This window comes from Silene latifolia, chromosome 11 (genome assembly GCF_048544455.1).
Source record: "Silene latifolia isolate original U9 population chromosome 11, ASM4854445v1, whole genome shotgun sequence".
NCBI classification, from domain to species: Eukaryota; Viridiplantae; Streptophyta; class Magnoliopsida; order Caryophyllales; family Caryophyllaceae; genus Silene; species Silene latifolia.
Genome location: NC_133536.1, coordinates 27,289,939 through 27,306,143, shown reverse-complemented (window position 1 = coordinate 27,306,143; position 16,205 = coordinate 27,289,939). Strand labels below are relative to the sequence as shown.

The 16,205-nt window shown below is 34.6% G+C and overlaps 1 protein-coding gene across 1 annotated transcript; it reads left to right on the top strand.

Moving 5' to 3' along the window:
* The first annotated feature begins 6,243 nt into the window (after positions 1 to 6,243).
* Positions 6,244 to 7,767, top strand: LOC141613157 (uncharacterized). Its single transcript, XM_074431895.1, has 2 exons — positions 6,244 to 6,781; positions 6,935 to 7,767. Exons 1-2 carry the CDS (start codon positions 6,244 to 6,246, stop codon positions 7,765 to 7,767), a joined length of 1,371 nt encoding a protein of 456 aa, XP_074287996.1.
* The last annotated feature ends 8,438 nt before the right edge of the window (positions 7,768 to 16,205 follow it).

Sequence of the window (16,205 nt, the reverse complement as noted above, 5' to 3'; positions counted from 1 at the left end):
TCCGCTTAAACTTGTCAGCTCTAACACATTATGTTTTTGTTTTTTGCATAATATTTGACCCGAAAACTACGACAAATATGTTCATTTTAGATGTGAACTAGTTTTCTTGCCCGTGCGTTGCACGGATATTAAACCAATATGTGATAAATTTCACAATAAAATGGAATATAGACATATAGTACATCGTTCATGTCTAAGATTTTATGTATGCCGCATGACCAACAAATAATTCCCGTTAACATAATATTGACATAAGAATAAAAGAGTGTTTGATTAATAAAATACTTTTTTTAGGAAAATAAAACCAATATGAAGTTTATATATATATGATACTTGGACTGATAGTTTTTAGAATTTCTTCATTAATACCTGTTTGTTTTTCAATTCGTCAAGGAAAACAATAATATCTACTCTGCATAATCAACTTAATGATGCAACAAATCTCCTTTTTTCCAATAACAACCATAATTTAATCATTGTTGGATCAAATTGTAATTATGTAAAAACATTTAGAGGTAGTTAGAATGTTATATCTCCTGGTCAAACTATAGAAGTACGTTTGAATGTGAACCAAATTCCGACACAATACTACATGGCTAGGGCTGTTTATGACCCTCTCTCTCTCTCTCTCTCTCTCTCTCTCTCTCTCTCTCTCTCTCTCTCTCTCTCTCTCTAGCAATAGTCTTGCCCCCATCTTCTCATTTGAAACAAAATCTTTCACGCAGACCCTTATTTTTCTTCCCTATTCACACGCATGATCTGAAATAATCTCATCCCTTGAAAGATCGATCCTTGTCTCCGAAACTTATCTCAAATTTATCCAACCAAGTGAAAAACTAAACCCCTATTTCTATAAATATCTAGCATCCAATGGAAACTAACCCTTGCTCTCGACAATGTTGTTTTTTTAGGAAAATAAAACCAATATAAAGTTTATATATATGATACTTGAGACTGAGAGTTTTTAGATTTTGTTCATTAATACCTGTTTGTTTTTCAATTGGTCAAGTAAAACAATAATATCTACTTTGCATAATCTACTTAATGATACAACAAATCTTCTTCTTTAGAATAACAAACATAATTTAATCATTGTTAGGTTAAATGGTAGTTACGTAAAAACATTTACAGGTAGTTAAATGTTATATCTCCCGGTCAAACTATAGACGTACCTTTGAATGTGAACCAAATTCCAACGCAATACTACGTAGCATTGTATTATACATAACGAATATGTCTCACCCTTCCCCAATTCGTATCTCTCCCTAAATTATAGTGATGATGTGCTCAATTTACAAAAAAAAAAAAATAGCATAAACAATAATTAGTTTGCTCCATATAATTGAATAGTATCGTTTTTTATGCATGTAAATTTGTCAGAAGAAAAGCTTGAGAGAGACGGTCTTCAATATGTTAGGGAAAGACTACTCTTACCCTTTTATGTGTTTTTCATGACATTTTTTTTTAATATTGATCGTTGCTTGAATTGAATATTAACCATCTACATATTTCTATAATAAGTGTATCTAATTTACCTTCAAACCTCATTCAAATCTATTTTATTACGCGTGTTACCATTTTTACTTTAAATTGTAAAACAATCGCATAATAAAGTTTTTCAAAACATTTACTCATTTGTCATAATATGATATTTCGATTCGCAAATTAGCAGCAACTTTCTTTATCTTTTAATACTTTTTGAAAAATAGATATCAAACTTTGTACTTATCAATAATTTGTGAATATCTTATTTAAAAATTGATTAATATACTTTTATATAATGACAAATGAATGTAAATAATATAATAATAAATTATCAATAGAAGTTGAAGTGTATTGTGAGGGAAATAACTTTAAAATTAGTAGGAGAAATACATATGACATTTGAAAAATAAACTTTGTCTTATGTATAATTAAATATGACATTAGCAATAACAAAAGACGTAGGGGCATATTTCAGCGTTCATTTTACTTTTTACATGAGTAAATTCCATGTAGTACGTATTATACATGCACATTTCTCACAACCCAGTTTGGCCTAGGGCCTTTTAGCCTCATAATACCTCTTTTTTTTTAATCGGAAGTTGTTATATAATTGGATATTATAAATATATCAAAGGTTTTTTTTTCCTTCTAATTTAATAAAAAGTGAACAAATACTAATGAATAATTTTTTAATATTAATAAATTGTAGATAATTAAGTTATTTCCTGTTTCTAATAATAAAATTGTAAAATAATTTATTAATTCTCATTTATAATAGGAAAATTATATTCTTAATTATAATAGAAAAAATTTGAATAATTATTATCTCCTAATTCTAATAGTATAATTAGGAAAAAAAAGCCTTAATAAATTGTTAATTTATTTTCTATTTCTAATAGGAAAATTGTAAAATAATTAATTAATTATCATTTCTAATAGGAAAATTATATTCCTAATTATAATAGAAAAATTATAAATAATTATTTATCTCCTAATTCTAATGCTAATAGTATAATTATAAAAAAAAAAAAAGCATCCTAGATTTAATGCCCGTGCGATGCACGGGCCTATTTGTATAATATTCTATATTGACTCTGTAGTAATTGTAGAACGGTCAAGTTTATTACCTGTGCGATGCACGTGCCTATCTCTAATATTCTTTCGTATATATTGCAAATGTAATTAAATGATAAGATGTCGCCTGTGTAAGTTGGGGTTTTCACAGCTAGTGCTCAAGACAATTCTTGACTCTATTTTTCTCTATTTATACATTATCTTAGATGTTTTGTAATCTTTTTGTCTCTGAAATATATTCCCTTTTTCATTACCTGATCGTTTCATAAATGCCTTTCATTTTATTTTGCCATCCCGGAGGGTTCAATTTAACTTTTTTTCTGGATTGTATACACTCACTTATCCGCAATCGTGTTTATCTTTAATTATTTAATATAAGTCAAGTCTCTGAGAGACACTAAAAAGCATTGTGTTTTTAAGTCAACCTGATTGAAAGGTAAATCAGGAAAATCAAGAAAGGATCTTACAGAGGGAGAATGATTTCTAGAGGGAGAAAATCCTCTCTAGGAAATTAGGGTTTCGGTTGCACCATGGCAAAGAAACCACGATCAAAATCTTCTCTCAACAAACAAAAACTACAATCAAAGGCAAAATTACGACTTTCTTTCACAAATACTGCTGATCTTCACCTGGATAATAGTGATAACAGTGACGAAATGGGGGAACCTACTGATTTAGTGATACCAGCTTGTTCTGAAGGTCCTGTGATTCCGCAATCTTCTGATGCGAAGACCATCCGTTCGGTTAGTGAGATTGTGGGGATTCCGGTCCTTGATATGGATACTGTGGTTGAAGATGTTGAATATGAAGAATCTGAAGTCTCTGAGGCAGAGGATGAACCAGTACCTGCAGAATCTGGATGGACTCAATTTCATGGTAAGCGTCGTCCTAACACTCCTAAGAAATCTGTTCAAATCACCCTTGATGACGTTAAACCAGAACTTGAATATTGGTCAACTGCGGTCATCTGCTATGTGTTGGGGGGTAACCCTCAATGGGCACAGTTATCTGGCTTTATTAAGACTATTTGGGGTCAATATAAATACGATAAAGTGTCTTTCTTGCCTAACGGGGCGTTTCTGGTTCACTTTCCGACTATGGAGTGTAGAGACCTGGTTTTGAAGCAGGGTTTTCCAATGTTTGGGAACAAACCTCTTGTTGTTAAACCATGGACTGAAAATGCTTCTTTGGCTAAGGAACCTGACAAGGCTGTACCAGTTTGGCTTCGTTTATGTGGGTTGGAACTTAAATTCTGGGGAGCGTCTAGCCTGGAGAAAATTGCGTCTCTTATTGGTAAGTTTCTGCGTGCTGATGCTTCTACAATGGATAAGACCAAAATTGGATATGCTCGTCTTCTGGTGGAGGTTGAAATAGGGCAGGAATTACCGGATAGAATTTATTTTAAGGATGAAAATGGGGTAGATGTCAGTGTTGGTGTGGAATATGAGTGGAAACCAGTAAGTTGTGGAGCCTGTAAAGGTATTGGTCACACTAAAGAGGATTGTATTAAGAAGGCTGCTGCACCACGCATAATTCAGGTGTGGAGGCCAATGGTGAAAGCCCCTGGTCCCGTGGCTCCTCCTACACAGCCTCCTGCATCAGTGGAGCCGGTGCCTGAGACTCTTTTTGGTGGTCCTACTCATCATGACTCCTCTCTGATACCTATTGCTAGCCCTATTCTTCAGGTCACTAGGCAGGAACTGGTGCACCATCCTTCTACCAGTCCTGGCAAAACTTATGCTGAGGCTGTGTCACCAACTCAGGATAAGGGGAAGGGTATTGATCATGTGTCTGTAGATGGTGGAGAATCATCTTCTAGTGCTAATGGATAAATTAGGATTTTGGAATGTTCGTGGAATGAATAATCCAAATAAACAGCTAGATATTAAGAGATTTCTTTATCAGAATAAGGTTGGTTTATTTGGTTTAGTAGAAACTAAAATAAAAGAGCATGACTTCTTAAATGTTCTGCATAGGTTAGGTCATTACTGGGAGGGAGTTAATAATAATAGTCATCATCCTGGAGGAAGAGTTTGGATAATGTGGCTTCCACAGTTATTTTCTATTCATCTTCTTGCTAGTTCAGAGCAGCATATTACTGTAGAGGCTACTGAAATTAGCTCTGGAGATTCCTTTTAGTATACTATGGTTTATGGATTCAATTCTGAAGGGGAGAGGCAGGGTTTATGGAATCAACTCAACAATCTTAAAGATAATTGTTCTAAACCTTGGTGCATATGTGGTGACTTTAATTCCTTGCTTAACTATAATGAGAGGCTTGGGAGTGATGTGACTTGGAATGAAATCAGAGAGTTTAGGCAGTGTGTGAGTTATTGTGAAGTTACTGATATTCAAGCTTATGGTTCCTTCTTTACTTGGAACAATAAGCAGGATCCATCCACAAGGGTTTTCTCTAGAATTGACAGATTCATGGTTAATATTGATTGGATGCTTCTTTATCCTGATAGCAAGGCATATTTCATGAATGAAGGCAATTTTGATCACTGTTTCTGCATTGTCTCTAGGAAACCCGATACCCCTGCTAGGAAACCTAGCTTCAGATACTTCAACATGTGGAGTCTTGACCCTCAGTTTAAGGAAATTATTCAACATGAGTGGAATAGATCTGTGGTGGGGGTCAAAATGTATCAAGTGGTTACTAAACTTAGAAATTTAAAGAAACCACTTAAGCTTCTTAATAAGAATAAATTTTCTGATGTGGAACGCACTGCTGATATGGCTAGACTTATGTTGGATGATTTGCAAACCCAGCTCCATCAGAACCCTCATGACACTCATCTCAGTCTTGCTGAAAGAGAGGCTGCTGCTTCATATGACACCTTACAGAAAGCAAAAATTAGCTACTTGAAACAAAAGTCCAAAGCTGATTGGTTGCAAGGAGGTGATGAAAACTCCAGGTATTTTCATAGTCAGATAAAACAGAGACAAATTCAGAACAAAGTCTTTCAGATTAAAGATGTTCATGGGAGTCTTCATCAGGATCCTCAAGATATTGAGAGTGCATTCTTGGAGTATTATGAAGGCCTATTGGGAACTAGCAAGCCTACTACTAAAGTTCATAAAGCCACTGTTAGATCTGGTAAAGTAGTTGATGCTTCCTTGGCTAACATTCTTTTACAGCCTGTGACTTGTGAGGAAATTAAGGATTGTTTCTTCTCTATTCTTGCTTCTAAAAGTCCTGGTCCTGATGGTTTTAATAGTCAGTTCTTTAAGGACTCTTGGGACATGGTGGCCTTGGTGGGGCATGGAATTTGTGATGCTATTAAGGACTTTTTTTCTACTGGCAAACTCCTCAAACAGCTCAATACTACCAATATTACTCTTATCCCAAAAGTCAGTAACCCTACAAGTGTCCTTGAATTTAGACCTATAGCCTGTTGTAATACTATATACAAATGTATTGCTAAACTCCTTTGCAACAGGTTGGGTAAGGTCTTGCCTGATCTTGTGAGTGTTAATCAAGGGGGCTTCATTAAAGGTAGAAATATTGTTGAGAATGTCCTTATTTGTCAGGACCTTGTGAGGCTATATAATAGGAAAGCTACCTCCCCTAGGTGTCTTGTCAATATTGACCTGAGGAAGGCTTATGATAGTATTGAGTGGGACTTCCTCTCTCAGATGCTCCATCATCTTTAGTTCCCTGAATAGTTCATTGGGTGGATTATGAGTTGTGTCTCTTCTCCTACTTATTCCTTAACTCTTAATGGAAATTCTTTTGGTTTTTTCAAAGGCAAACGTGGGTTTAGACAAGGTGATCCTCTATCCCCACTCCTCTTTACTATTTGTATGGAGTACCTCTCCAAGATTCTCAATGTTGTAGGGCAACAAGATGATTTTAGATTCCACCCACTGTGTGGTCATTTGAGACTGAATCACCTCTTATTTGCTGATGACCTTCTTCTCTTCTCTAAAGGCACTGATACTTCTATTATGTGGCTCCTAAGGGATTTTGCTACCTTCTCAGCTGCCTCTGGGTTATGTCTCAACAAAGAGAAGACTGAATTTTACTTCAATGGTGTTCTACCTCAGACTGTGGAGGCTATTTTGCAGGTTTCTGTAATTAAGAAGGGCTCCCTTCCCTTCAAATATTTGGGGGTCCCTATCTCGTCTAAGAAGCTCACTAAAACTGAGGGAAGGAAACTTATGGATAAGATTACTGCTAGGATTAGATCTTGGGGGGCTAATCATTTGTCTTATGCTGGTAGACTCACATTGGTCACCTCAGTTTTACAGTCCTTGCATTCTTATTGGTCTACTATCTTCTTAATTCCTAATGGCATAATGAATAGGATTGATAGTCTGTGTAGGAATTTCTTATGAGGGGGCAAGGATTCTTACTTACGGACCCCTGCAGTGAGCTGGGATAAATGTTGCCTGCCCAAAGCTGAAGGTGGTTTGGGGATCAAGCACTCAAAAAATTGGAACAAGGCATTGCTTGGGAAGTATGTGTGGTGGATTGCCTCAAAGAAAGATCATTTGTGGGTGAAGTGGATTTATCATATCTATTTGAAGGGCACTCATTGGACCAACTATAATCCCCCACCTGATTGTAGTTGGTCTTGGAAAAAAATTGCACATATTATGACCATCTTTAGGCCTGCTTACTCTGTTGATTGCTGGATGGGGAAGCAGGCTGCCTACACTGTTAAAGAGGGGTACAACTGGTTAAGGGGGCCTAATCCTGAAGTCAGTTGGTGGAGAGTTTGCTGGAACTCTATGAATGTCCCTAAAGCTTCTTTTATTTATTGGGTTGTTGTTCTAGGCAGATTACTTACTAAAGACCGTCTTACTCGTATGGAAGGTGCCTCTGATCTTAGATGCTTTCTTTGTTACAGTCAAGATGAATCTCATGACCATCTCTTTTTTGACTGCGTATATACTACCAGATGTGTGCAGTTACTGCAACAAAAGCTTCAATTCTCTTTTGATCCTCGTGGACTTGTCGGCTGGTGTAGAAGAGGGAGAAGGAATAGTCTTTTGGTGAGAAGGATCACCAGTGCTTGTTATATTCAGTTGATCTATCTTATATGGCAGGAACGTAACAAAGCAAGATTGTACTCCAAAGTCACCCAACCTGGCATTATTGTTACCCAGGGAATTCAGTCTGTGTGCACTCGGTTCAGAACTCGAAACAAATCTGTTATTCCTAGAGAAGATGACGCTTGGATCCAACATTTGACACAATAGATTGTTAGTAGGACAGTTTTGCTTATACTTGATAGATACTAGTTTGTAATCAGTCACATATACGAACTTTTTGTACTCCTTTGTTGATGATTAATATACTTAACCTTTCCCAAAAAAAAAAAAAAAAAAAAAAGATCGAAAGGTAAATCCTTGATTCGATACTTATAATATATCGTTATTTTCGTGTAAAATATAGTAGTCTATATGATATTCCAGCATAACTACTAATTATAATATATCTAGTTTGATTCACGCTTTCATGTTTTGTATACAAATTCAAATAGGGTATAGTCTCTTACACTTCTTTAATATTCAAATAGGATATTGATTGATTGTGGTTTTGTATTTATTTATTATCCTACCAATGCTTAGAAAAATACTCCGTATATGTATTTTTTCATAAATAAGATTGTACATCCAGTTGTATAAAAGTATTGTACAACTAACGTATAAGAATCTGAACTTATATATATATATTTTTTCGTGGTATAGTCCATGAATTGGTATTTTTTTTATCACCATACGTTGATGATTTCATTATTTATGTTTGAGTGACATGTGAATAATGACATTCAAAATGGTCAAAGACTGCTATTATCTCTTGGCTAAGTTAGAGCAATAGCAATAGAAGAACTTTATATTAAGTTATTCTTATGCCATGTTATATTTTATTAGTTCCAATATTTAAGAACTTTTGCACACAATAAATGATATTTGTATAAAGTTTTTAAATAAAAATATAAAATAAGTAATTGGTCTTCCACATTTTTCAAAGTATGCTTATTGGTACTCAAATTCCCATGTATAAACAATGGTACACCTTCTAAGGATTTTCGGCCTACTAGAGGGCTCAGACAAGGTGACCCGTTATCACCTTACTTATTTATTCTCTGTGCTGAGGCGTTATCTAATCTTATGAGACGGGCTGTTGAAGAAAATTCGCTTCATGGGATCCGTATAGCAAGGAGTGCTCCCGCTATTTCTCATTTGCTGTTTGCAGACGATAGTAGTTTCTTTGCTCGAGCTACTTTGGATGAGGCGGATATAATCAACAATGTGTTACGTCAATATGAATCGGCCTCGGGCCAATTGATCAGCCTGGAAAAGACTACGGTCTCGTTCAGCCAGAGGGTGTCAAATGAGCAGCGAACTAGGGTGGCGGAGAGGCTGGGAGTGGGAGTTGTGGAGGAGAAGAAACGCTACCTGGGATTACCCACTGTAATTGGGAGGTCGAAGAAGGTCATCACTTATATCATTCGAGACAAATTGTGTAAAATACTGCAAGGTTGGCGTGGGAAATTATTGTCTAGGGCGGGTAAGGAAGTTCTCATAAAGGCCGTGGCCAATTCTCTTCCTACCTATGTGATGAGTGTGTTCAAAATTCCAGCCAACTTTTGTGACGAGCTTCGATCCATGATAACGCGGTTCTGGTGGGGCCATGAGGAGGGCAAGAGAGGTATTTTCTGGATTGCGTGGAAGAAGTTGTGTAAGCCAAAGGGAAGTGGGGGTATGGGTTTCCGTGACTTTAGATTATTCAATCTCGCTCTTCTAGCTAAACAAGCTTGGAGGCTGTTGACTTGTCCGGATAGTTTGTGGGCGAGGATGATGAAGGCTAAGAACTACTCGGGGAGTGACTTTCTTGGAGCGGAGTTGGGGCATAACCCCAGCTATGCGTGGCGTAGTATCTGGGAAGCGCGGGAAGTGTTGGTGAAGGGCTTGCGGCGGAGGATAGGCGACGGGAATCACACCCGGGTTTGGGGAGATGCATGGGTGCCAAGTACTCGGTCAGGTAGGGTAATTTCACCTTGCCCGGCTGGTCAAGAAGAGCTTCTGGTGGCGAACTTGATTACGGGTGATCGGACATGGGATGTGGAGAGAATTAACATGCTTTTCCTGCCTTTTGAGCGAGAACGAATCACAAATATTCGGTTGAGCCCGAACAGGCCGAGAGATGAGTGGTATTGGAGTGGAGAGCGGGACGAGGTCTTCACAGTGAAGTCTGCTTATCGATTGTTGGCAGGAGACTGGTTAGACATGGCAGAACAGTCGGATTCGACGAATACAAGATGGCTATGGAATAAACTATGGAAGGTACCGGTTTGGCCACGCGTAAAACTCTTCTTTTGGCAACTGTGTAATGATGCGCTAGCAACAAAGGCAAACATCGCTGCTCGAGTGAAAGGTGAGTCCTCTCTTTATTCCTTGTGTAATTTGTCTGACGAGTCTAGTATACACTTATTTCGAGATTGCAGGATGGCGAGATGGGTGTGGGAGCAGCTGGAGCTACGGTGGGAAGCTGAGGAACGAATGGGTGGAATTCGGTGTTGGGTGGAGGAGCGTTGGAGGGACATGAGTGTAGCGGAGTATGGTACGTTTATGGTAGGGTGTTGGGCAATTTGGGAACATCGGAACAAGATTGTTTTCGATGAAATGGAGGTGGAACCCGAGAGGGTGTGCAGACGGGTTCGGGATGTTCTAAGTGAGGGGGAGGGGATTGTGGACAGTGGGTGGAGAAACCGTGGTAGAACAGGCCGACGAGGGGATGGGGAAAAGGTCGATGCGTGGAAGGCGGCTCCGAGGGGATATGTAAAGATAAATGTGGATGCAGGAGCGAAAGAGGGAGAAGGGACTAGCACGGGAATTGTCTGCAGGGGGGAAGGCGGGGAGGTGTTGTGGGGGTTGACAACGGTCCGAGTGGAGTACTGGGAGTCGTGTATTGCGGAGGCGGTGGCGATGTGGGAGGGCTTAAATGAAGCGAAAGCGAGAGGTCTGCGGAAGGTTGTGATGGAAAGTGACTGTCTACAGCTGATTGAATCACTTAAGGGAAAGCGGAGTGGGAGGAGTATTTTTTCACAAGTTACGGATGATATTTTACTTTTATGTAATGTTTTTGAGTCTGTTTTATGGTCACATACTAGTCGGGTCAATAATTGCGTAGCGCATTGTTTAGCTCATATTTATCCTAGGGTCGTTGGTAGAACAGAATGGTCGAATGTATTACCGACGAATGCTCAGAATGCTGTACGTTTTGATATTTCAATGCTAGAGTAACACCTTTGGGTGTTTTCATCAAAAAAAAAATCCCATGTATAAACAACCAAGTTCTTATTTTGGAACTCAATTCTTAAAATTAAGAACAACCTTTTACTTGCAATAGAAGAACTTTTTATTTTGAGTTCTTAGTGATCACCACAAGACTAAGAATATTTCTCTTGGAGATTACATTTTATCTTTTAATTAGCATTAATTTTCATATGATAACTTTTATTATTTCTAAATAGGAAAATGAAAGAGCGCCACCGGGTGACACCCAATTTGGGCGCCACCGTCTCACATGGGGTGAGTGGGGACTCCAACAATTAAGAATGGTTATAAGAGGGTGGCACCCAATTTAGACGTCACCCGATGACGCCCTATCACTATCCAATGCAGAGTATACATGTTTGGCTTGAGGAACCTTTGAATCATCCTGAACATACCATCCCACTTACTGATTTACCAATATTTTTGCATTCCAATTCCACAATATTCTTCGTCGACTCGTTCCGTAGACGAAATTCAAAGAAATTAACACCCAAAGTATAGAATAATTGTATATGACAATATAAAAAGTTGGACAACAAAAATAAGAATATAAGGGAAAGCAATAATAATATATCTAAAGTCAGCCAACACGGCCGCGTCTTATCAACTCGATATGTTTTTATATACTCCAAATACACCTTTGTGAGATCACACATACTTGTGTAAGGCGGTTTTACAAAAAATTATGGTAAAACGGTATCTTATAATAAACATTTTTACCCATTAATAAGGTTCCATCTCTGAATTCAACAACCAGATCTACGCACAAATTGCAATCCCGATTGTACCTGAAAATTTATCGCAAACAATAATATTAGAGATCGATACTTTATATCTTTGTAATATACTTCCTAAAAAAAAGCATCTAATATATACACAATCAATGTTTGAGCTAAAAAATTAGCTTAACATGCAATCGTAATAAATTAGAGAAGGGAGAGATATAGATGAATTTGATTCAATCGTGCATTCATGCATGTATATATATCACAAAGTTATTCAAGTTTAATAGAAGTCCTTTTTTGTTTAATGATTACGGAGCGTGTTTGTTTGAGAAAATAATATAGTATTTGGCTTGTATAAGGTGTAGTGTGTTACCACCGATTTTGGAGATTTTACGTGGGAAATATAGCATAAATAAATAATAAATAAATCTATAAAATTTTACGAGATATGTTTAGTTGTTCATAGTTGATATAGTTTCATTCATTATTTAATTCATGTAGTTTATCTTTTTTTTTAATATTTACTTTAAGAGTTTCGCGGAGGTTGGAGTCTCTATAATCGCTCGAAAAAAATTTTCTTTATTAATATAGATAGATAGATAGATAGATAGATAGATATTGATTGATTGATTTGTGTTAAACTTGTGTCAACACAATGACACAAACTCAGGGCATTAGCAATAGAAGTTCATCATGAGGTTTGTAGGATGACATGTCCAATTATTTAGAGGTTTGTCTACAAACCTTCTATTGTTTGTGATGAGTGTTGAGGTTCATGGATGAAAAGGGTTACAAATTAGGGCATTAGCCATAGAGGTTCATCATAAGGTTTGTATGATGACATGTCCATCATTTTAGAGGTTTGTCTACAAACCTTCTATTGTTAGTGATAAGTGTTGAAGTTCAAGGATCAGAGGGGTTACAAATTGATATGAATGTTTTTTTTTTTAATTAATATGAAGGTTTGTGGAAACAGAATATAAGGAGAAAAAATTTAGTGGGCCATGATATGAACACTTTAAAGAGGTTTATTTGTTGTTACTTGTTAGTAGGGGGTTTGTAGCTAAATGAGTTTGTATAGTCCCTCCTATTCACTATATTCTTCCCTATTTCCTTATTCGGATTATTCGGGTTTTCTTCCTTATTTCCTTTTTTTGGTTAATTTGTGTGGTCCAAATTAAATTGCATGTGGAGTAGTGTGTTTTTTGTGGTCCAAATTCACTTTCTTATTTCTTGTGCAAAAAGGAAAAGGGAAGAATCTATATATATATATATATATATATAAAAGAGAGTTTTTTCGAGGGATCTGAGAGCGTCCACATCATCAAAAATCAATTTAGGAAAATATAATTTTTTATGTAAAAAATAAAGTGGAAAATCTTTTAATTATTATAATATGTATATTTCCTAAATTATATTCAAATGATATTTCCAATTTTTATATCAAACTTTTACATTTCATTTGGCAAAAAAATATCGCTAAAAAAATTATGAAAATAATATAATTAGCTTTGTGGTAAAAAATGCTATTATTAGAGTATAAATTTCATATTATTTGCACATATTAAAGATGGTGTACTTCTTAATATGTAAAATTGTGTAATTTTTAGTATGTTTTGTCCCACATTGGAAAATAACGTAGGTGTGGTGAATATACTACATATAAATAGTAGAATTGTTCCACATCCAAAGATTAGTATAAGGTGATTTGATCCTATGATTATAAATAGGATGCATATTTGGAACTTATGTATCCACCCAAAATTTGTTGAGTCTCATAAATATTGTTTTAAAGAGCTCTTAAGATTTTCTATCATTATTATCTACGATATGATATAAAAAATAAAGTGAAAATCGTTGGAAAATACCCGGGAAAGAGTTAAGAACATGAACATGAAAATCAAAAAATACAAAACTAAAGGTTTTACTAATGGTAGTCTCCTGACACAGTACAAAACTAAAGATTTTACTAATGGTTGTCTTCTGAATGCAGTAGTAAAGCGTTAATGAGTCGTTATATGTACGATGTAGAGATCCCTATCTAATTAATGATCGAGACTAAGTGGTTTTACCTTTAAAGAAAAATAATATGTATACAGTAGTGGTTTTTTTAAGAAGAGATATGTAATTCTTGGTATGTTATATCTTTCACATTGAAAAATAATGTAGGCATGATGAACATACTACGTCTAAATAATTAAATTATGTATCTCACATCGAAAGAATAGTATATGGTAGAGTGATTCTATAAATATAAATATGAGGAATCCTTGAAACTTAGGTATTAACCCAAATTTTTTTGATATAAAAAATATATACTTTTTAGTATGTTATATGTCCCACATTGAAAAAAAATGTAGGTGTGGTGAATATATTATGTATAAATAATAGAACTGTCACATATATATACATTTTCTATATTATATTAAAGTGATGTTTATAATTTTGATATAAAAACTTTATATTTCATTTGACAAAAAAGTATCGTATGAAAATTATAAAATTAGATTGTGACAAAAAAATGTTATCATTATTCATTAGATTGTAGATTTTATTGTAATTTCTCATTATTAAATCGGGTTGATGTCAAAGCAGGTGCAAAAAAAATGGTGTATTTAGTATGTTATTTGTTCTACATTGAAAAGTAATGTAAGTGTGGTGAATATACTATGTATAAATATTAGAATTGTCCCACATCGAAAGATTACCATAAGGCAAAGTGATCTTATGATTATAAATAGAAGTCATAACCCAAAATCTTTTAAGTATTGTCAGAGAGAGCTCTTAAAAGAGTTTGTATTACTGTCTCTAGAATATTGATCTCTAACCTAAGTTAATCTTTAGAAAATCTTTTAGTTATTATATATAATATATACTCTGTATTTCTTATTTTATATTCAAGTGGTATTTTGGGAAAGAAAAAGGTAAAGACATGGGTACCATTTGTAGAAACTTAAAATTAGGGGTACCATGTGTAATCTATCAAAGTTCAATGTTACCATGAAAAATTTCCAATATTATAATGATATAGTTAATTAAATTTTCATTTAAAAGAGAGAGAAATCTGTACCAATAAAACAATAAAGGGGGTATTATTTTTTAATTTTTATTTTATTGTCACGCTATCAAACTTAACGTCCATTTAACAGCCTTTACATTAGGGGGTACCATGGAAAAAAAAATGGAACCTCAAGAGTACCATAGGCAGGTTCTTAAAAGTAGGGGTAACATGGAAAATCTGACAAAATTAAGGGGTACCACGAGAAATTTCTGTATCTCAATTATGATAAAAAAAAAATTGAAGAAAAACAAAATACAAATATTAATTGAAAGTACTTGATCATATTATTAAATTTAAATATAACTATTAGATATAATGAGTAGCAATTGTCCGTATTCGGTATTCGGGATCTGTTGGATGTCGAACTAAGTGCCAAAAAAATGGTGTAATTCTGAGTATGATATTTGTCCCACATTGAAAAACAATGCATGTTTGATGAATATATACTATGTATAAATAGTAGAATTGTCCCACATCAGAAAAATAATCCAAGTTTGGTGAATATATTACTTATAAATAGTAGAATTGTACCACACCAAAAGATTAGTATAAGGTGGAGTGATTATATGATTATAAATAAGTTAACCCACGTATATATTAATCCTTTATTTTTTTTGAAAGAAATATTTTAATAATATGTAAACAAATCATTAGACATAGTCTCACATAGAATATAAATATTAAACCCTTATAACGTTTTTTTTTTTTGCATTATAAATAAGTTAATTACCCCGTTGCAACACACGGGCATTCAAACTAAGTTAATATCGAACATTATTAATGGAGAGTACTTGATCATATTATTAAATCTAAATATAAATATTAGATATAATGAGTAGCAATTGTCCGTATTCGGGATCTGGTTGGATGTCGAACTAAGTGCAAAAAAAATGGTGTAATTCTGACTATGATATTTGTCCCACTCTGAAAAACAATGCAGGTTTGATGAATATATACTACGTATAAATAGTAAAATTGTCCCACAGCAAAAAAATAATCCAAGTTTGGTGAATATATTACTTATAAATAGTAGAATTGTACCACACCAAAAGATTAGTATAAGGCGAAGTGATTATATGATTATAAATAAGTTAACCCACGTATATATTAATCCTTTATTTCTTTGGAAAAAGATATTTTAATAATATGTAAACAAATCATTAGACATAGAATGTAAATATTATATTCAGGATCTGGTTGGATGTCGAACTAAATGCAAAAAAAGATGGTGTAATTATGAGTATGTTATTTGTCCCACATTGAAAAACAATGCAGGTTTGATAAATATATACTACGTATAAATAGTAGAATTGTCTCACATCAGAAAAATAAGTTAAGTTTGTTGAATATTACTTATAAATAGTATAACTGTCCCACAACGAAAGATTAATATAAGGTTAGGTGATTATAAATAGGAGTTAACCTACGTATATATTAATCTTTTATTTTTTTTGAAAGAATATTTTAATAATATGTAAGAAAATCATTAGACATGGAATGTAAATATTAAACCCTTATAACGTTTTTTTTTTGCATTATAAATAATTTAATTATCCCGTTGCAACGCA